Below are 21,249 nucleotides of genomic sequence, written 5' to 3'. Positions count from 1 at the left end.
AGAACACTGCAGAAATAGATGCAACTTTTTTGAACTATGAAAAGAACAAAGATTTTAACTGAAGAAGAGCTAGTATTACTGAACTTCATTTCAGCAATGTTATATCTTCTTACCTGGTCAGCATTTGCATTTTCACACACATATGTCTCATAGTATTGGGAAAATTCAGGAGCGTGGTCATTAACATCGAGAACACGGATGTGTACGGACACTTCGGAAACCTTCCAAGGATTTTCTGCAAAGAAAGAAAAGGTGGAGAATAAGATACTCCAAAATGCAAAACTTCTAGAGTTACCAAAAATGAATACATACCAAAAAAATGAGAAGTCAATGGGAAAAACAAATAGAGGTGCAGCTATTCCTAAATTGGATAATTATACTCCCAAAATTACACTTATATAAATAGTGTGATTCAAAATCAGTTGAGAAATTAGCACCTTTAATAATTATATTCTACCATCAGAACCACAAACTTGGGTATGCATCAGATGTCCTCCTTTCAAGTTGTCTACAAATCTTACAATCACTATCTCCATCTTCAATCCCTAGTAATAACAATTAATTATGGTATTTGTTAAGCACTTCCTATGTGTCGGGCAATGTACTATACGTTGGGGTGGATATAAGTAAATCAGGTTGGATACAGTCCCTTATCCCATGTGGGGCTCACACTCACAATTCCCATTTTACAGTTGAGATAACTGAGGAGCAGAGATGTGAAATGACTCGCCCAAGGCAACAAAGCAGACAAGTGGCAGAGCTGGGATTAGAACCCATGACCCTGTGACTCCCAGGCCCCTGCTCTATCTACTATGCTATTTGTTCACCCTACTGATACTGTATCTCATTCAGGTAGCATTTCCTGAATAAACTCTCATTCTCTACCTCATTTTTCTTCCTTCTGCCCTCCTATGCTCTTAATCCATACAGCCTAAGGATTTACACACTAATGACATCATGATCCCTAAAGCAGGTCCACAACCAAATATACTTAGTTGTTTCCTTTACCTGTAATTTATTTTAATGTCTGTTTTCCCTGGAGGGCAGGGATAGTGTCTACCACCAGCTGTAATATACACTCCCAAATTCTTAGTACAGTGCTTTGTGCAAAGTGAATACTCGATAACTACCACTGATTGAATCGCTGATGGGAAGGCTCTTAGTACTTTTTGACCATTATCACCTATGATTGCCCAACTGGAGAGCACCATGTTCAATTACCAGAATATTTGTTATACTCAGTGAAATAAATGAATGATCTGAATTTCACTCATTGACCTGGACAACAGGCCTGGCTTATATTGATCAATATTAATCAATTTTAACCAATTACTCCACTGACCCAGAAAAACTGCAGCTTGACTCTCCAAGTGGCTGATGTTCTACTTGGCTATTTGGCTATTTGGTTATTTATCCAGGGTAAAGCTTGACCAAGTAGAGCTTGGCGATATGGGTTGTAGTGGATTCCAGGGATCTCAAGTCCACCCTGGGCTCCAGATTCTCTGCTCCAAAACTACCACCCCAGTATTTCCAAGAATCATTAAATCCAGGATGGGTGTTATTTATGCTGTCAGTGGATCCCATACCCAGGAGAATCCTTTGACACCCTCACTTTTGCCTGAACCACAATCCCGTCATAAAATGAAGTCAGCTTGACAGTGTTGAGGAGTTGGAAACCTACACCGTGCTTACTGGCCAGTTCCTAAGGTGTAAGTGAAGATAGTGAGTAAGGTCTATTCTGGAGCCCAATAAGTAATCTAGGTCCTGTCTGAGCCAGCCTACATAGACAATGTTAGCTCCAAGTTTCATTTCCTGTAATGTGGAAATAAACATATCACAGAGAAAAAAGATCCATGTGTTTCTGCTTAACTCTGTATCAGAACAAAAATGGTACTTACCCCTATTTTCAAGCAAATTTGAACATAACAAATACCTAAAACTTGGGGGAAAATGCTAATTCCAGTTGAATAAATCTATGCTTTCCCTACCAATTTAACTCTCCTAATAATTACACACAAATTTTTGAACATGCAGTGGTGTTGATTCAGTAGTCTATAAAATCTTCTGAGAAATACTGAGCACCTCTACCTACTTCCCTGGCACTGTGATCAACAGCATTACTGTTTAATTTGCCTACTTGCTGGAAAGCAATTTCAGTCCAGTATATTCTCTGGGACTGGAAGAATTGATAATAATAATAATGTTGGTATTTGTTAAGCACTTACTATGTGCAGAGCACTGTTCTAAATGCTGGGGAAGATACAGGGTCATCAGGTTGTCCCACGTGAGGCTCACATTTAATCCCCATTTTGCAGATGAGGTCACTGAGGCACAGAGAAGTTAAGTGACTTGCCCACAGTCACACAGCTGATGAGTGGCAGAGCCGGTATTCGAACCCATGACCTCTGACTCTGAAGCCCGGGCTCTTTCCACTGAGCCACGCTAAGGGCACACCTCATTTTTCTGAATGGTGTGACCAATGCAGTTTGTAATCCAGGTGTAATTGGTATTTTGGAAATTAATTTCCCGCAGTGTCTCTCTGCATTCCCTTTAGGCTCTGGTATTTATGAACATTTCACAATTAAGGCACTAAATTTACAAAACACCTTTATTATTAACACTGCGATCAATACTCCCAAGGCCAAAAGTTACTCCCTAGAAGAAGATGAACAGTGATGTTCTACATTTCTTATTTTGAAGCCCCTTGAATAAGGAGATAAGTACTTTGAGACTTTATGAGTTATCCCTTCTTTTTTCCTTCTTGTTGGTTTGCAACTACACCAGAATTTCCACAATCTCTTCTAGAATTCAGACTTCCCTCCAATAATAATAATAAAAATAATAATTATGGTACTTGTTAAGCACTTAATATGTGCCAAGCACTGTTCTAAGTGCTGGGCAAGATACAATTTTAGCAGGTTCAACATAGTCCCTGTCCCACATGGGGTTCATACTCTTAATTCCCATTTTACAGGTGTGGTAACTGAGGCCCAGAGCAGTTAAATAACTTGCCCAAGGTCACATAGTAGACATGTGGCAGAGCTGCAATTAGAAACCAGGTCATTCTGACAACCAGGGCTGTGCATTTTGCTTACCAATTGGGTTAACTGTTATTTATTTATCTATTTATTTATTTGTTTGCTTATTTATTTATTTATTTAAATGGAATTTGTCATGTGCTTACTCTGTGCCAGGCACTGTACTGAGCATTAGGGTAGACACAAGCTGATCAGGTTGGACAGAGTCCATATCTCTCATGGGGCTCACAGTGTTCATTCCCATTTTACAGATGAGGTAACAGACACAGAGAAGGTAAGTGGCTTTCCAAAGTTCACAGAACAGACAAGTGACAGAGATGGGATTAGAACCCAGGTCCTTCTGACTGCCAAGCCCGTGTCCTTTCCACTAGGCCATTTTGCTTTCCATCCCTCACCAAATCTAGTTCAAAGGCCTCCTCATGAAGGTGGACAGACTTCCCACAGGCATGATCTTCCTTTTCTTCATCAAATGGATCCTGCCCTAGCTTTCCCCTGGTGATGTGTAGTTGTTTTAGCATCTGAAACATCTTCTCCAATGACCATCACACCATCAGACTTTCAACAGTGCTTCGCGCATAGTAAGTGCTTAACTTAATAATATCATCATTATTATTATCTCCATGTTGCATCCACTTATATATGAACATTTCCCTCAAATGGTAGGACTGCTATGACCACTAGCTGAGCTTCATCATATCTCCCAGAACCTTGAGTGTTCGGGGAGAGAACACTTGTGTTCTGGGTGCTACCTAGCAGCATCATTCTCCTTGACATCGAGAACACTCTTTGCTGGTCATATGGCTTCTTCAGTTTCTCCACAGTGCCCTGCATAAAGATCCTTGGTAATCCTTTCCACTTTTACAGATCAGTGTGTCTCCCCTACCAAGGAGAGTTATCCACCACCAGTATCTTCCTTTTCTTCTTGGGAAGACACAGACTTGGGGACTTTGCACAGCACGTTTTGCACTTCTCTGCTTGAGAAGAGAATAGACTTCTAGTCCCTTACTTCAACTGCTAGCATGACCATGGTGATTTTGAACCAGATACTTTCTGGAGGAGCAAACCCTCCCCATATCAATTAGTCAATCACATTTATTGAACCTCTAATGAAAACAAAGTACAATTCTGAGTACAAGGAGCTAGTACCTAGTGAGGTACAATGTTTCAGGGGATGGAGGAAGAGAGGAAGAACAAGCAGGATTCAGCACTTGGTGGAATTTCAGAGATGAAAGAAGCAAGGAATCTAGGATGACCCAAAGGTTGGAGCTTTCTAGGACAAAGAGGCTACTGGGGCATTAGCAGATGGGAGAATTAGGAAGAGAAGTTGGTTTAGGAGGGGAGATGAGAAGCTCAGATTTAGATATGTTGAATTTGGAGTACTGATGACTTTCATTCACCTTGAGGTTCTCCTGTTGCATGCTTTCTGAATGTTCCAGAGCTAACAGCCTGACCCCTGGGGCCTTCCCAGGAATGTCATCAGCCTCTTCAAGTCTTGTTGACAAATTTGGTGCTTCAAACAGTGCTTGGCACATTGTAAGCATTTCACAGATACCATCATTATTATTATGAAATCACCTACCATCCTTCCTCCAAATTACAGCTGACCTGTCTAATCAACTGTGGTGCCACTGACACACAGAGAGCATATGGAAATGAAAAATCCATCATTAAATAGGGAAGGCCTGGATTTGGGCATCCCTTGAGAAAACTCAGAATTTGTGTTGAGACTGGTTAAAGTCCTGCTTTCTTGGTGGATGGCGGGGGGCATTTGATGGAGGTGCCAGGGAAGCCATGAATTTCCTTCTCTTCTTTCTCCTCTCCCTTTTATCCTGCCCTATTCTTCCCTCTAGCACATCATGTCCCATTGCTGCTGCTGCCATGAGTTGGGTACTTTCCTGGAAAATAATTTATGGTCAGACTAGCCAAAACCCTGCAGGAGTCCACAATTAGGGTGCAATTTGCATAAGATAATTTTAGGCTGCCTTACTAATTTATCTGGGCACCTCTCAGTTCTACCAATCCCGATTTGAAGGGGTTGAACCAAGACCCAACATGGTGCTACCTCCCCTATGAATGTGTCACATGATGCAATCTAACACCACGGTTGGCCCTGGCAGAAAGTTCTCTCCCCAGCTGTGCTCAAGGCAATAGTCATAGCTGAGGCAGCTCTCCAGGCCCCATGGGGAGAGCCCCGGCTACGGTGGTCCAGATCGGGGTCCCCCCGCCCCTGCCACAGGGTTCAGTTCCAGTGTTTACCCACACATGTTTTGGTTCTGGAGGAAACTGCATGCATATACGTGTCCCCCATGAACAGTCTATTCCCTGCATGATAGTCTATCTTGCCACCGATCTCTCGCCCATGACCTGCCTCTAGCCTGGAGTGCCCTCCCTTCTCAAATCTCCACTCAATCTCCAATGGCTCCTTCCCCTCTGCCTTCCAACATTCCCACATCTCCCCTATTCTAAAAAAACCCCGCTCTTGACCCCACTTCCCCCTCCAGTTATCGCCCTATCTCTCTACTAGAAGCAGCGTGGCTCAGTGGAAAGAGCACGGGCTTTGGAGTCAGAGGTCATGAGTTCAAATTCCGGCTCGGCCACTTGTCACCTGTGTGACTGTGGGCAAGTCACTTAACTTCTCTGGGCCTCAGTTACCTCATCTGTAAAATGGGGATGAAGACTGTGAGCCCCACGTGGGACAACCTGATTCCCCTGTGTCTACCCCAGCGCTTAGAACAGTGCTCTGCACATAGTAAGCGCTTAACAAATACCAACATTAACAGTGATTAGCAGTATCAATTTATTCAGAAGGGCAAAGAAAGCCCTGGAAAACTCATGCAGGTACATTTCTGTACATTTCTGTGTTTGTGTTTTATGTGTGTGCATCTGTATGTGGGTTCTTGTGAGTATACGTGTGTGTGTGAGTAGGCTGTGACCCTTTTTGTTTCTTCATCTTTCCCTTATGTCTCCCCCTTCTTTTTCCCTTCTCTCCCTTTCCAACATTTCCCTCTCTTTCCTCCCTCTCATTGCCCACCTACTCTTTTCCTCTGTCATAGAGACCTTTCAGACTTGTTTTTTTGGAGATAGCATTCTCTGGGGGCCCTGGCCTCATTCTATTTTGCCTCCCTGTTAACCACACAATTATACCAGGATTTTCCAAGTTGAGATGAATGTCAAACCCGACGTGATCAGCAACATCTCTCAAACCCTCAGGTGTGCTCTCCCTGCTCAAGGCATAGCAATCTGAACAATGTTTGCCATTAAACATGGAATTTGAGTTAGTAATTAAAACACCAAGTTCCCTTATGACATTTCAGGAATAGTAATTAAGAAAAAAAAAAAAGACTAATGTGATTTTTTTTAGGTGAAGTTTCAGAATGGAAGGTAATAAGAAGGAACAACAGCATTTAATCCCCACATGACCTGCTTCAGTTGAATGAATCACTGTAATGATGTCCAAGGCAGAAACCCTCTTTTTTAGTGTCAATTATTGGCGGGCTAATGGATAGCATTGGGGGTTTGAGAAACTGATGAGGCCCAGCTGTGCATTTAATCCTGACTGTCTGACTGACTCACTGACCTTGGGAAAGTCATTGAAGTGCCTCAGTTTCCTCAGCTTTAACCAAGCTAGTCTCCAAGGCATGAGCAAACACTTGGTGAATATTCAACCGCAGGCACTGAATGATGAATGGACTGTCACAGCCGTGACTCATCACAGGTTGTGTTTCTGTTTCCAAGCTGACTAGCACAGATAAAATTATGTAGAGCAAAATTCATCTCTGCAGGTGAGTCCTCACCACTTCAACCTATGGACAGAAGCATGAATTTCTTCTGGGCCAAGTAAGTCCCACAGAGAGGAATCATGAGATTCCAGTTGGTACGAATGATTAGGCCAAAGAGGGGCAGTGCATAGAGACAGAGAGAGTGGAAAGGGAGACATTATAGCCTATTGACAAGTAAGCAGGTCTGAGAGTAAAAAGACTCTACTGGCCACTGGCCTGCTCTATGATAATAATAATATTAATGATAATAACAATAATTATAGTATTTGTTAAGTGCTTACTATTTGTCAATCACTATTCTAAGCACTGGGGTAGATACAAGATAATCAGATTGTCCTATGTGGGGTTCACAGTCTTAATCCTCATTTTACAGATGATATAACTGAGGCACAGATAAGTGAAATGGCTTGCCCAAGGTCACACAGCAGACAAGTGGCAGATCAGGGATTAGAACCCAAATCCTCTGACTCCTAAGCCCGTGGTCTTTCCACTAAACCATGCTGCTGCTTCGGCAAGTCAGTTAATCTTTCTGGGCCTCAGTTTCTTCATCTATAAATTTGAGTCCTGTATGGGATAAGGACTATGTCTGATCTGATAACATTATATCAATCCCAGATTCCAGAAAATGCAACACTTACAATAAATGGAATGATTATTAAGGGGAGGGATGAGGATGGGGGTGGCTGCTATGATGCAAGGTGGATCTCACCACCACCTTAGGAATGTATGAATTTGCCTTTGGATGATCCTCTCTGCCTCAAACTTTCTAAAGGAGGTTTGCCAGAGGCCAATCCAAACATAAATCCTGCAGGTTTGCTGATCAAAATTCCTGTTCTCTCCAGGCTCTGGGGCTGGTTATTTGCTCTCATTTTCTGAAACAGATCAAAGGAAACCAGGCCTCTTGCCCTTAAACTAAGCTCAGGAGAATGAGCCTCAGGACACTCCAAAGTCTAAGGGACAACAACAAAAACAAGGCAGGCAGCAAGAAGATGACAGGCAAAAACTGACAACCTACAGTGAAGAAAAGCAGAACAAATAAGGTTAAAACTGCAATCAGAGAAAGTGAAGTATGTGAGTGTGGAAGGAGAGTGATGGAGGGACTGAACAAAGAGGAGGGTGGGGAAAATGAGGGAATTCAGAAGGAGATGGTAGCAGGATGGAGAAGCTTAGTGAGTGTGGGAAGAATCACCTGAAAAATTATCTTAGTATAGGTGGGAGTATCAGTAGGGTGAGGAGTGCCTTTGGAAGTAGAGAAGAATCCTGGCCTAGTGGATCGAGTACAGGTCTGGGAGTTAGAAGGGCCTCGGTTCTAATCCTGGTCTACCATTTGTCTGCTGTGGAACTTGGGCAAGTCACTTAACTTTTCTGTGCCTCAGTTTCCTCATCTGTAAAATGGGGATTAAAACTTAGAGCCTCATGTGGTACAAGGACTGTGTTCAACCTGTATCTACCCCAATACTCAGTACAGTGCTTGATACGTAGAAAACCTTTAACAAATATCTTAACAAAAGATAAGGCAGGACTGAGGGATGAATATTATTAAGGAATCCAGATTTCCCACCCCCTAAAACTTCTATGCTGCAGCAAATACTCCTGGGATTCACAGAATGTAGTGCAAACTCCCTTCATGCCTTTTCTCATTATTTTTTGAAAAAAGTAAGCGCAAGCCTGCTTCGATGAGAGACTCACTATCTGCTATGGAAAGACTTTTTTACCAACTACAAGGAAACACAAACTACTCGGTCTAAAGTTTCTCTCTCTCTTCTCCTCTCCTGCATGTGACCTTCCAGACAGTGTGAAGAAACATCCATCAATTACATTTATTGAGTGCTTTTTGTAAGCAAAGCACTGGCCTAAGCACTTGGGAGAATATAGTACAACGGAATTGGTAGACATGTTTCCCCGCCTGCCAGGAGCTTACAGTAAAGAGCGAAAGACAGACATTCAGCTGCATTACAGACATGTACACAAGTGCTGTGGGTCTGAGGGTGGGGTGAATATCAAGTGATTAAAGGATACAGATCAAAATGCATGGACTACACAGAAGGAAGAGGAAGTAAGGCAAATGAGGACTTAGTTTGGGAAGGTCTCTTGCAGAAGTTTCAGTTCTGTGAAGCTTTGAAGGTGGGGAGAGTGGTAGTCCCTAGTATATGAAGAGGGAGGCAGTTCCAAGCAAGTGGAAAAAGGGTAGGCATTGAGATAGATTAGAATGACATACAGTGAGTAGATTAGCATGAGGAGAGTAAAATGCACTGTCTGAGTTGTAGTAGGAAATGAGTGAGGTAAGATAGGAGAGGAAGAGCTGATAGAGTGCTTTAGAGCCAAAGATAAGGAGTTTATGTTTGTTGAGGAGGTGGACAAGCAACCAATGGAGATTTTCAAGGATTGGGGAAATGTGGACTGAACATTTTAAAAAAACCCAACCCAAGTAAAGTATGGTCTGGAGTGGGAAGGGTCAGGATTCAGGGAGGTAGGCAGGAGATACTGCAAGAGGTTTATGGATCAGCTGCTACTCTCACAGCAAACTTACTGGCAGTGAAGGCTGTATCTATGGACACTCTGACTCTTCCCAATGTGCCCTATCCACACTGATCTGGAGAAAGATTTTTGCCCTGTGAGCAGGTGGGCCTGCATTCCCATTTCTCTAAAGTCTCCTTAGGGCTCCCTTTTCAGACCGAAGAAAGCCCTTCTCCCCTTCCCAAGGGCCAGACTATGGCTTATGTCTACTATGTGAAACTCAGCTCTCCCTTCTGAGAAGCTCCTGGGGGCCCACCAATCCAATCCTTCCGATCCTTCCCTCCTTCTCTCCTGTCAGATGATGTGGGATTATCTCAAGTGGAGAATTACTTTCAAGTCAGGGGTGACCCATAATGTCATAGGCTCTGATCCTTCCCAAGGCTATGTCTTTTTTTAAAAATGGTATTTGTTAAGTACTTACTAAGAGACAGGTACTGTACAAAGTGCTGGGAAGATATGAGATAATCAGGTTGGAAACAGTTCATGTCAACATGGGCATCACAGTCTTACTTCATTACCTCATTACCTTAACTGAGACACAGAGAAATTAAGTGTTCTGACCAGGGTCATACAGTAGACAAGTGGTGGAGTTGGGATTAGAACCCAGATCCTTCTGACTCCCAGGGTTCTGCACTATCAACTAAGCAACATTGCTTCTCTGTGTCAAGGAAACAGCATGGCTTTGGGGAACTATCACAAGATTGGCAGTCAGGAGACCTTAGTTCTAATACCAGCTCCACCACCTGCCTGCTGTGTGACCTTGGGCAAGTCACTTAACTTCTCTATGCCTTAGTTTCCTCATCTTTAAATACCTGCTCTCCTCCCTTTAGAATGAGAGTCCAAGGTGGGACAGGGACTTTTTCTGATCCAATTTTACTGTACCTATCCCACTGCTTAACACAATGCTAAATATCAACATGATAATAATAATAATAATAATGATGATGATGGCATTTGTTAATAATAATAATGTTGGTATTTGTTAAGTGCTTACTATGTGCAGAGCAATGTTCTAAGCACTGGGGTAGATACAAAGTAATCAAGTTGTCCCAAGTGAGGCTCACAGTTAATCCCCATTTTACAGATGAGGTAACTGAGGCACCGAGAAGTTAAGTGACTTGCCCACAGTCACACAGCTGACAAGTGGCAGAGTCAGAATTCGAACCCATAACACCTGAGTTCCTCAAGGGTCAGTTCTTGGCCCTCTTCTGTTCTCCATTTATACTCACTCCTTCGGTGAACTCATTCGCTCTCACGGCTTTGACTACAATCTCTACGCAGATGACACGCAGATCTACATCTCCGCCCCTGTCCTCTCCCCCTCCCTTCTGGCTCGCATCTCCTCCTGCCTCCGGGACGTCTCCACCTGGATGTCGGCCCGCCACCTAAAACTCAACATGAGCAAGACTGAGCTCCTCATCTTCCCTCCCAAACCCGGTCCTCTCCCAGACTTCTCTATCACCGTGGATGGCACGACCATCCTTCCCATCTCTCAGGCCCGCAATCTCGGTGTCATCCTTGACTCGTCTCTCTCGTTCACCCCACACATCCTATCCGTTACCAAGACCTGCCGGTTTCACCTCTACAATATCGCCAAGATCCGCCCTTTCCTCTCCACCCAAACGGCTACCTTACTATTACGGGCTCTCGTTATATCCCGGCTAGACTACTGTGTCAGCCTTCTCTCTGACCTCCCTTCCTCCTCTCTCGCCCCGCTCCAGTCTATTCTTCACTCCGCTGCCCGGCTCATCTTCCTGCAGAAACGATCTGGGCATGTCACTCCCCTTCTTAAACAACTCCAGTGGTTGCCTATCTACCTCCGCTCCAAACAAAAACTCCTCACTCTAGGCTTCAAGGCTCTCCATCACCTTGCCCCTTCCTACCTCTCCTCCCTTCTCTCTTTCTACCACCCACCCCGCAAGCTCCGCTCCTCTGCCGCCCACCTCCTCACCGTCCCTCGGTCTCGCCTATCCCGCCGTCGGCCCCTGGGTCACGTCCTCCCGCGGTCCTGGAACGCCCTCCCTCCTCACCTCCGCCAAACTGATTCTCTTTCCCTCTTCAAAACCCTACTTAAAACTCACCTCTTCCAAGAGGCCTTCCCAGACTGAGCTCCTCTTCTCCCTCTACTCCCTCTGCCATCCCCCCTTTACCTCTCCGCAGCTAAACCCTCATTTTCCCCTTTTCCCTCTGCTCCTCCACCTCTCCCTTCCCATCCCCACAGCACTGTACTCGTCCGCTCAACTGTATATATTTTCGTTACCCTATTTATTTTGTTAATGAATTGTACATCACCTTGATTCTATTTAGTTGCCATTGTTTTTACGAGATGTTCTTCCCCTTGACTCTGTTTATTGCCATTGTTCTCGTCTGTCCGTCTCCCCCGATTAGACTGTAAGCCCGTCAAACGGCAGGGACTGTCTCTATCTGTTGCCGACTTGTTCATCCCAAGAGCTTAGTACAGTTCTCTGCATATAGTAAGCGCTCAATAAATACTATTGAATGAATGAATGAATGACTCCCAAGTCCAGGCTCTTTCCACTGAGCCACGCTGCTTCTCTAAACATTTTCTATGTGCCAAACACTGTTCTAAGCACTGGACATTTATGACCAAATTTCGAGCTAGGTGTCCTGATGGCTAAATTGCTAGTGAAACACAACCACTCCCAAGCCCCTGGCCCACACTCAGCCCTTGTTTCAATAGTACCATGAGTCTGAACAAGGCTGTCTGGACATTATGTCAAAGGGTAAGAGAAAGGCCAAGAACCAAAGTCCTTTCTCTTACCCTTAAATTGGGTTAAATTCTCTTCATAGGTTGTCAAGATCATTTTCGACAAACAGGGAAAAGAATTGAGCTTATAATTATTATTATGTATGTTTACAAATAATAAAGGGTCATTTAAAGAAACTTAATTTTCAAAGCCAACCAAAATGTTCATTTCTCAAATAGTCATATTAAAGTGACATTATAAGTAATGAATTGGGTCACCTATCTACCCAAAGAATAAAGCTTTAGTGCTTTTTTTTTAATGCATATCTCTTTGTTCCCTTGACATTGAAAGCCTTGGCATTTATTTTGCTGTAGGAGACATTTATTCCATTGAAACATTTGTTCTCTCATCCTTTATTGTTTAGTTAAACAGAAAATTCAGAAGCCTGACTCAAGTCACCCAACAGTGTTTCCATAGCACTATTCAGCGCCTGACAAAAAATATGCCAAAGATGTTTTCCACTCTGCCATTTCACCTGCCAAGTGTCCAACAAAGTGAGAAATAAGACAAATCTCTATTTAAGAGCTTCCATAAAAGCCAAGAAAGCAAACAAGAATATTGACTTTTCATGTAAATTTAGAACCAGAGCAAATACTACCTGTGGATTTTCCAAATTTCAGCATTTCAAATATTAAATATTAGGTGATTAGCTAGGAGAGAAGGGCTCAACTTTTTTGCAAAATAAATTCATTTCATGTACTTTTAAATCATGTCAAAATGAACTTTACCACCTTTATCATGGACATAAATTAAGGACAAGCAGAACATTGGGCTTAATTTGTCTTGATGGATTCCTTCAATTTCTCTTCATTTTTCTTCCCTCTGCTAATGATCATTATACATCTTTAAATTTTGAATCTGGGGATGCTTTGGCCTATGCTGACAAACAGACCTCTCTCACAGGAGAGAGCACGCTAGTAGTGGGAGGTTTAGAGTGGATTTTCATTGGATTTTTAGATAGAAAGCAACACCTGCCTGCTTTGATCATAGTGGGACAAAGTCCAGCTGATGCATATCTAATAGTGACTTTCACATCAAGTATAACACAATGATTCTCAGTTCTTCTTCTGGCAATCCTTCTGAGGGCTTTATGGTCCTCTCTTTGAGAAAATACAGCTGACCCAGGTTCTGCTCTAGTCTATTAATCAGCAGATCAATTGCATTTATTGAGAACTTACAGTGTGCAGAGCACTGTACTAAGCACTTGGCAGAGTACAATATAACAGAGTTGATAGACATGTTCCCTGGCTACAGTGAACAGGAGGTGGATATTAATATAAATGCATTAGTATAATATCAATATTATATTATTAACTATTAAATCTATCAAATATTTAGAGCTATTGAATAAAGATATTCAGAAACAGCATGGCTCAGTGGAAAGATCCTGGGCTTGGGAGTCAGAGGTTGTGAGTTCTAATTCTGACTTCTCCACTTGTCTGCTGTGTAACCTTGGGCAAGCCACTTAACTTCCCTGGGCCTCTGTTACTTCATCTGTAAAGTGGGGATTAAGACAGTGAGCCCCACATGAGACAACCTGATGTTCCTATATCTACCCCAGCGCTTAGAACAGTGCTTGGCACATAGTAAGCAGCATGGCTCAGTGGAAAGAACAGGGCTTTGGAGTCAGAGGTTATGGGTTCTAATCCCCACTCTACCACTTGTCAGCTGTGTGACTGTGGGCAAGTCACTTGACTTCTCTGGGCCTCAGTTCTCTCATCTGTAAATTGGGGATGAAGACTGTGAGCCTCACGTGGGACAACCTAATTACCTTGTATTTCTCCCAGCGCTTAGAACAGTGCTCGGCACATAGTAAGCACTTAACATTATTATTATTATTAGTAGCAGTAGTAAGCGCTTAACAAATACCATCATTATTATTATTATATTAGTTATGAGTTAGTGTTGTATTATACTGAATTAATTAGTCTCAATAAAGATAATAAATGAATGAATAAATAAATGCATAAATGAATAAATAATTTTAATCTGTAAGCTCCTTGTGGGCAGGGATTGGGTCTACCTACTCTATTGTAGGGGACTCACCCAGGAGTTTAGCACAGTACGCTGCTCCCAGTAAGTACTAAAAAATACATCACTGATTGATTATGGGAGAGCCAGAGGAAAGCCAATCTACCTTGAGGAAGTGTGGGGAGATGAGTAATTGCAGTCACGAGAAAAGGTCAAGGCATGTGATTTCTGTCTGAGAGGCAGGTGGGGCAAATGGAGAGTTGTGATTTTCCTGGCACACCCAACCATCTCTGGTGGGACACAGAGCTAAGACCAAATGCCTTCAAAATTGTCCCTTGACCCTGTGGAAGCCACCACCCAAAGATAAGCAACTTTGTACCAGCCCATGAACCACACACTGTGTGATCACGTCATCCTATTACAATACCTTTCCTTGAGAACAATCAAATAAGGAGGATCATTCATGAAAGAGCCCAGGATTCAAGATCCTCAATTCCCCCTGCATCTATTGAATTTATCTTAAGTAAAATGTCTCTAAATATAGTCATGCCAGCAAGATGAAGAGGGATTCACCTCTATTCGCCTGTTGAAGGAAGGGATCAAGAGAGAAGGGAGGGTATATTATACTCATGGTAGTGTTTCTCACTCACTTGTTTCTGTGGCTGAGACAGTCAGGTTGTGCCACGCGGCCATCTCTCGGTCCAGGGGTTTGGTTGTGATTATTGTACCATTTTGTCTATTGATGCTAAACATCCTTTGCAAAGAGCTGGAACCGGTAATGGAATACCTACACCAAAATGCAAAGACATTCTCAGTTGATGAAATGTTCTGTCTGAAACAATGGCATGCAAAACTCAACTGAGAAGATACATCTGTGATTAATACATGTAAATATGGACTTCAGGACAAAGAAATGATGCTCCTGTACTTGCAGAAGTATTTAAAATCCCTACAGTCAGGATCAAATCCCTTCTTTTGGTAAACTAAAATGCACTTTCAGATCTACGTTAATGGGAGTGAGACTGGAAATGCATTATTCATTCTGATTAGGGAATCAGGATCACAGCAGATGAGTGATGTGGTTGAAATAAAACACCCAAAGCTCCACTTAGGAAAGGAAAAGAGGAAGTCAAGCATGATTCTGGGATGACACTGACGAGAACCCAGGCTGGTTTCCCAGGATGGAGTTCATAGAAGAGTAGATCTGATTGGGAGTGAGAGGAGGATTCCTTTCTACTCTGAAGATGGCATTTTGGTAGTAAGCAGAGATGACCTCTGTAACTGCAGAAGGGGAGGTCTAGGCCTCCCTTATCTTCTCCTCTGTCCCAACCTCTTCCTGGGCTGATAGGAAAGCCCCTGATGAGCCGATCCATCTTTGCCAGGAAACCGGTCCATTTTTTTTGCAGGAAACAAAGTGCTACCAAACCAGGCATATAGTTATTTGGGTATTTCTGATATCGCCTCCAAGAGACCTTTCCCAACAAAGCTCTCATTTCCTCTTTTCCCACTCTTTTCTGCATCATCCTTGCATTTGAATTTGTACTCGTTCTTAGCCTTACTCTTAGCCTTACAAGCCACACTCTTAGCCTTACAAGCACTTAGGTAGATAGCCATAATTTATTCATTTTTATCATTCTCTGTCTCTGCTTCTAGACTGTAAGCTCCCTGTGGACACGAGTTGTGTTTACCAACTCTATTATACTATACTCTCCTAAGTGCTTAGCATGGTACTCTGTACACAGTGAGTGCTCAATAAATACAATAGATTAATTGATTGATTGATATTATAGGAGACCTGCAATCCTCAGCGGGACTGTCTGCTGTCTCATAGTAAGCATGTGATAAATAAATCAAAATAATGGTATATTCTAAGTCTTTATTATTCACCATGCACAGTCTCTCTCATTCAACCCACCTATTCAATCTGTCAATCAATCTGGTCAGTTCTACCTTTGTAACATCTCTACAATCTGCCCTTTCCTCTCCAGCCTAACTCCCACCACATTGATCCAAGTACTTATCATGGCCTACCCTGACTACTATCAGCCCCCATGTTGAGCTTCCTGCTTCCTGTCTCTCCCCTCCCTAGTCCATACTTCATTCGGCAGCCCAGATGGTTTTTCTAAACAAAAGTTCAGTCCACATCTCCCCAGGTCTTAAAAACCTCTAAAGGTTACCCATCCATCTTGAAATCAAAAAGAATTTCCTTACCATTGACTTTAGGTGCTCTCACTGATCTCCTACTACAACTCAGCCTGCACACTTCGCTCCTCTAATGCCACCCTGCTCACTGTACCTCAGTCTCGTCTCTCTCATCATCGATCCCTTGCCCACGTCCTCACTGTGTCTGAGACCCGCCCCCAACTTCATAGTCAACAGAGTAGTGTTGTCTCATTTTTAGAGCACTCCTAAAATCACACCTACCCCAAGAGGCTTAACCTAAGCCCTCATTTTCCCTATTCACTCCCTATTCCTCATTGCATATATACTTGGATTTGTACCACTTAAGAAACTGATATTCAACCATACAGGATGTAAGTACACACATCCAGCATTGTGGCTCAGTGGAAAGAGCCCGGGCTTGGGAGTTAGAGGTCATGGGTTCTAAACTCAGCTCTGCCACTTGTCAGCTGTGTGACTTTGAGCAAGTCACTTAACTCCTCTGTGCCTCAGTTCCCTCATCTGTAAAATGGGGATTAAGACTGTGAGCCCCATGGGGGACAACCTGATCACTTTGTATCTCCCAGTGCTTAGAACAGTGCTTTGCACGTAGTAAGTGCTTAAAAAATATCATCATTATTATTATTACTCTCTCCCATTTCCCCTGTATGTAAACAATTTCAATGCCTGTCTCCACCTCTAGACTGTAAACTCCTTACAGACAGGGATTGTGTCTACCACCTTTAGTGTCTTGGACTCTCCCCGCCACACAGTTCAGAGTTCTGCACACAGTAAGCACTTAATAAATGCCGTTGCCTGTTTGATTGACTGGGCACAGCTGCTACTATACTCAGGGCACACAGTCTAAGGAGGGGAAGCGCATGTATTTTATCACCAGTGTACAGAAAAAGAACCCAAGGCAGTAGAAAAGTAAGGGACACATAAGATCACACACAGTAGACAAATGGTGAACCAGGGTTTCTAGGGTATCCCTACTCGAATCTTCTGCATTTAAAAGGACCTGGTCTCATCAAGGTAAGTCTGTTCTGCAGGTCATTAATGAAGGATGCTTACATTTTGCCAGACATGGATGGCAAAACACAAGTGAATTTTCAAGCCAAACAGACGTATTTTTAACAAAAGTCAACTGGGACACTTAATTTGTAGGAAGGATTCAGCTGCTGTCAAGTGAAAGCTTTAGCTGTTCTCTGAGATTTGTAAGAAAACCATTGGCGAGGTCCACATATGATCAATCATTTTAGATACTTTTCATTTACTTATTAAAGGCCTTCTAATTCAAATTGGCAGGAAGAACTCTTCTAGAATTACCCAGATTAAGTGACTCGGGTTGCTCTATATTTCAGCTGTAACTTATAGCCATGAGTCAAAATGTTTGAAAGCAAAATGGTAATAAATCAAGTGCCTCTCCCGTTACACTGACATCCACCAACACCCACTAAGGTGAAGATACTTCAGATCTTCAGTATAAGCTCTCATTTTCAAAGATATGTAATGTGAGTGTAAACATTTCTATTTATAATGGACAAGTGTGTGCTCTTCTGTAAAAATGAATGTCGGATGTTTTCTTGTGCTCTTTTTTTCCAGAGATATTAAATATGAACTCTTAAAATTAGATGGCCTGTATCTCAGGGTGGAACAATCTTTCTTATTAGTGGAAAGAGCATGAGATTGGGAGTTAGGCAACCCAGGTTCTAGTCCCAATCTGCTTGCTAACTGCCTGCTGTGTGAACCGGGGCAAGCTTTCTAATAGCTTTGTGCCTCAGTGTCCTCCCCGGAAAATGTGAATAAAATGCCTGCTCTCCCACCTTCTTTGACTGTGGAAAGAGGGAACTGTCTTCCAGCTGACTATTTTATATCACCGCAACACTTAAAACACTGCTTGATTTGTAGCGAGTTCTTCATAAATTAATATCGTCATTTACAAAAGTCCAGTACATGCACCAATAAGATGGATTTTTAAATTAAATTGCTTTTCAGTTCAATTTAGTGAGCTGGATTCTCCCCAGTACCACAGTCTTTTCCAACATATTTGGCTCAGTCACGGATGGAATCCAACTCATTATTCACTCTGCTGCAGAGTCTGAATCTCATCTCATCATTTTTTCTGAGTCTTTCTCTAAATACAAATAGCAAGCTGAAGTTAAACTGCATCCTCCTCTCTTCAAAACACCTGCCATTTCAAATCTGGGGCCGTATATAACGTGAGTTGAGTAAAAAGGAATCAAAGTCCTTGGAGACAAAATGGTTCTGTAAGGTAGATATACTACATAAATAGATGCATAGAGACTCTATTGCCTCTCTTATTAGCAATCTACAGGCAATTTGCAACCACTGTTACCTGATTTCTTCACTTAACTAGATAAATCTTTACTGAAATGGCAAGTTCATAGATATTACCTATTAGAGTGGAATTAGCCACACTGAAAAGCAAAGCATTCATGTATTTCTATGTATATGTATACACATAGGATTATCCAACACTTACTCATAAAAACCTATACACAGAAATGCATAGTATAAGCTGTACTATTGGGTTAACTCTCTCACCAGAAAGGTCCTTATTTATGGGGTATCCCCTATATAAAACCCAATTTTGACCAACTAATGTAGGGAGTGCTACAGCCTAAAGAGACAATCTCCATTTCTTCCAAGCACTAAAGTTCAAGGGGATAACTCAGGCTCAGCCTAGGAAATGCTGCTTTGGTGTTTGCAAGCTACTTTTAAAGCCCTTTCAAAAACAATTATCACTGTGGGCTTTCTAGGTATTTCAATCCAGATGGCTTTTTAGGGCTTGGTCGCTTAAAGAAACTTCCACATAATTTTCAAGCACAATCTTAGGAAAAGATGCAAATCACAAAGCAGTGTGAGAGAATACTGGGCTGGGAATCAGAAGGACCCGAGTATATTTCTGGCTCCTCCACTTCTCTTCCATTTAATCTTGGGCAAGTCACTTCACTTCTCTGTGAGACAGGAGCTGTGTCCAACCTGATTAGCTTGTATCCACCTCAGTACTTAGAACGGTGCTGGACACGTTTTAAGTGCTTAAGAAATACTTATCATTATTATCATTGTTATTGCAAATGAGAAAGAATAGATGGGGAAGGAGTTTTAAAATAAAATATTGGGCTTGTTTAATGCCAGACAGGTTAATTCAGACTTTGGTGACACTGTACCTGACTGGATTGCCGGCTACATCTGGATCTCTGGCAGTAACTGTGCCAACATAGGACCCAACCGAAGCATCTTCAGGAACTCCCATGACATAGTCCGGGGAAAGGAATTCAGGAGGCTCATCGGCATCTTCCACTTTGATCTTAATGATGGTCGTATCTCCCAGGGCTCCATTCTGCACAAAGCGCTCATCAATGTACCGATTGATAACTTGAGCGCGGATACTGTAATGTCTTTGTCTTTCATAATCCAGTTTCTGAAGGGAACAAAATTGCAAGGTAGGAGGATTCTTTTATAGAACTTGAAAATATCTCTACATCGATGACTGGTTTAGTTACTTCTTCTTAGTCAACCATATTTATTGAGCATTTACTATGGGCAGAGCACTGTACTAAGCACTTGGGAGAATACAATATAACAATATATTAGGCACATTCCCTGTCCACAGTGAGCTTACTGTCTGGGGGAGGGGGAGATAGACATTAATATAAATAATTAAATTACATATATGTACATAAGTGCTGTGGGGAAGGTGAATGAATAAAGGGAACAAGTCAGAGTGACACAGAAAAGAATGGAAGAAGAGACAAGGAGGGCTTACACTTAAAGTCAACTCTTCCAGAATGCATGTTTTTTTTTCAACCTTTTAGCAAGAAGCTCTGTCTAGCTAGCCACAGGACATTGCTATGTCAGAGGAAGTAGTTAGGCTCATAGATGTAATGACAGACATGGGATGATTACTACAATACTATGTTTCTTTTATGCTGGTTCTACAAGACTGCAAACTGGAAGAACTGGGTGTACTTAAATTACAATGTGTGCCTCAGTCAGGTTTACTGATACAATTTCAAATCACCAATCTCAATTAGAGAGCCCTTTGTGGACATTTTCCTGAAAGAGCATATTTTGTCTTTGGCAGCTAATGAAAAATCTTGTGGGCTAATTCCTGAATTTTGAATCCATGTGTGAAATTGTACCTTGATTTTGAACTTGATTTTGAAATGTCACATTAAATCATCCATTTTCATTCATTCATCCATTCAATTAATCCTATTTATTGAGTGCTTACTGTGTGGAAAGCACTGTACTAAGCACTTGAGACAGTAGACAATAAAGACACATTCCCTGCAGGCAACAAGCTTACCATCTACAGTGAATTATAGATACTTGGCTTTCAAATATACCTTTACTTGTAGCACTGTAACACAAGAGAATCTCTTCAAATTTTTGTCTTGGTTAAATCTATTTATTTCCTGTAAACCTCTCAGCCTTAAGCACTATTTTCACTGAAGAATCTGGTGGAGTTCAAGGGTGGACCATGTAACTGTAGAATATAAACTCCTTGCAACAGGGAATGCATCACTTCTTCAATCCCTACTCTCCAGGTGCCCAATGAAGTGCACTGCATTCAACAGGAGCCCAGTGAATACAATTCCTTCTTTAGCACAAATCATTATGTATTTACCTTACATTAATGAAGACCTTAATGCAGGGGTTGGTAACCTAGGGGTCATAAGCTTCAGAGCTCTGAATAACCTGGCCCCCTCACAACCTCACCTCCCTTCTCTGCTTCTACCACCCACCCCATACACTCTGCTCCTCTGCCTCTAACCTCCTCACAGTCCCTCATTCTCGCCTGTCCTGCTGTCGACCCCTGGCCCATGTCCTACCACTGGCCTGGAATGCCTTCCCTCCTCACATCCGCCAAACTAACTCTCTTCCTCTCTTCAAAGCCCTACTGAGAGCTCACCTCCTTCAGGAGGCCTTCCCAGACTGAGCCCTCCCTTTTCCTCTGCCCCTCCTGCCCTTCTCATTCCCCCTACT

General features: G+C 42.4%; 1 protein-coding gene across 3 annotated transcripts in view; it reads right to left on the bottom strand.

The window, feature by feature from the left end:
• Window positions 1–21,249, bottom strand: part of CDH19 (cadherin 19) — a 157,346-nt gene that overhangs the window by 39,054 nt on the left and 97,043 nt on the right. For all 3 annotated transcript variants that reach the window (XM_029064360.2, XM_029064357.2, XM_029064358.2), the window contains exons 7-9: window positions 19,428–19,681; window positions 14,724–14,860; window positions 114–235 (exon numbers count right to left, since the gene is read on the bottom strand). In XM_029064360.2, the coding sequence (XP_028920193.1) occupies window positions 114–235; window positions 14,724–14,860; window positions 19,428–19,681 (513 nt within the window). The remainder of the gene's footprint in view (window positions 1–113; window positions 236–14,723; window positions 14,861–19,427; window positions 19,682–21,249) is intronic.

Source organism: Ornithorhynchus anatinus, chromosome 5 (assembly GCF_004115215.2).
Source record: "Ornithorhynchus anatinus isolate Pmale09 chromosome 5, mOrnAna1.pri.v4, whole genome shotgun sequence".
NCBI classification, from domain to species: Eukaryota; Metazoa; Chordata; class Mammalia; order Monotremata; family Ornithorhynchidae; genus Ornithorhynchus; species Ornithorhynchus anatinus.
This window is presented reverse-complemented; position numbering and strand designations above follow the sequence as displayed.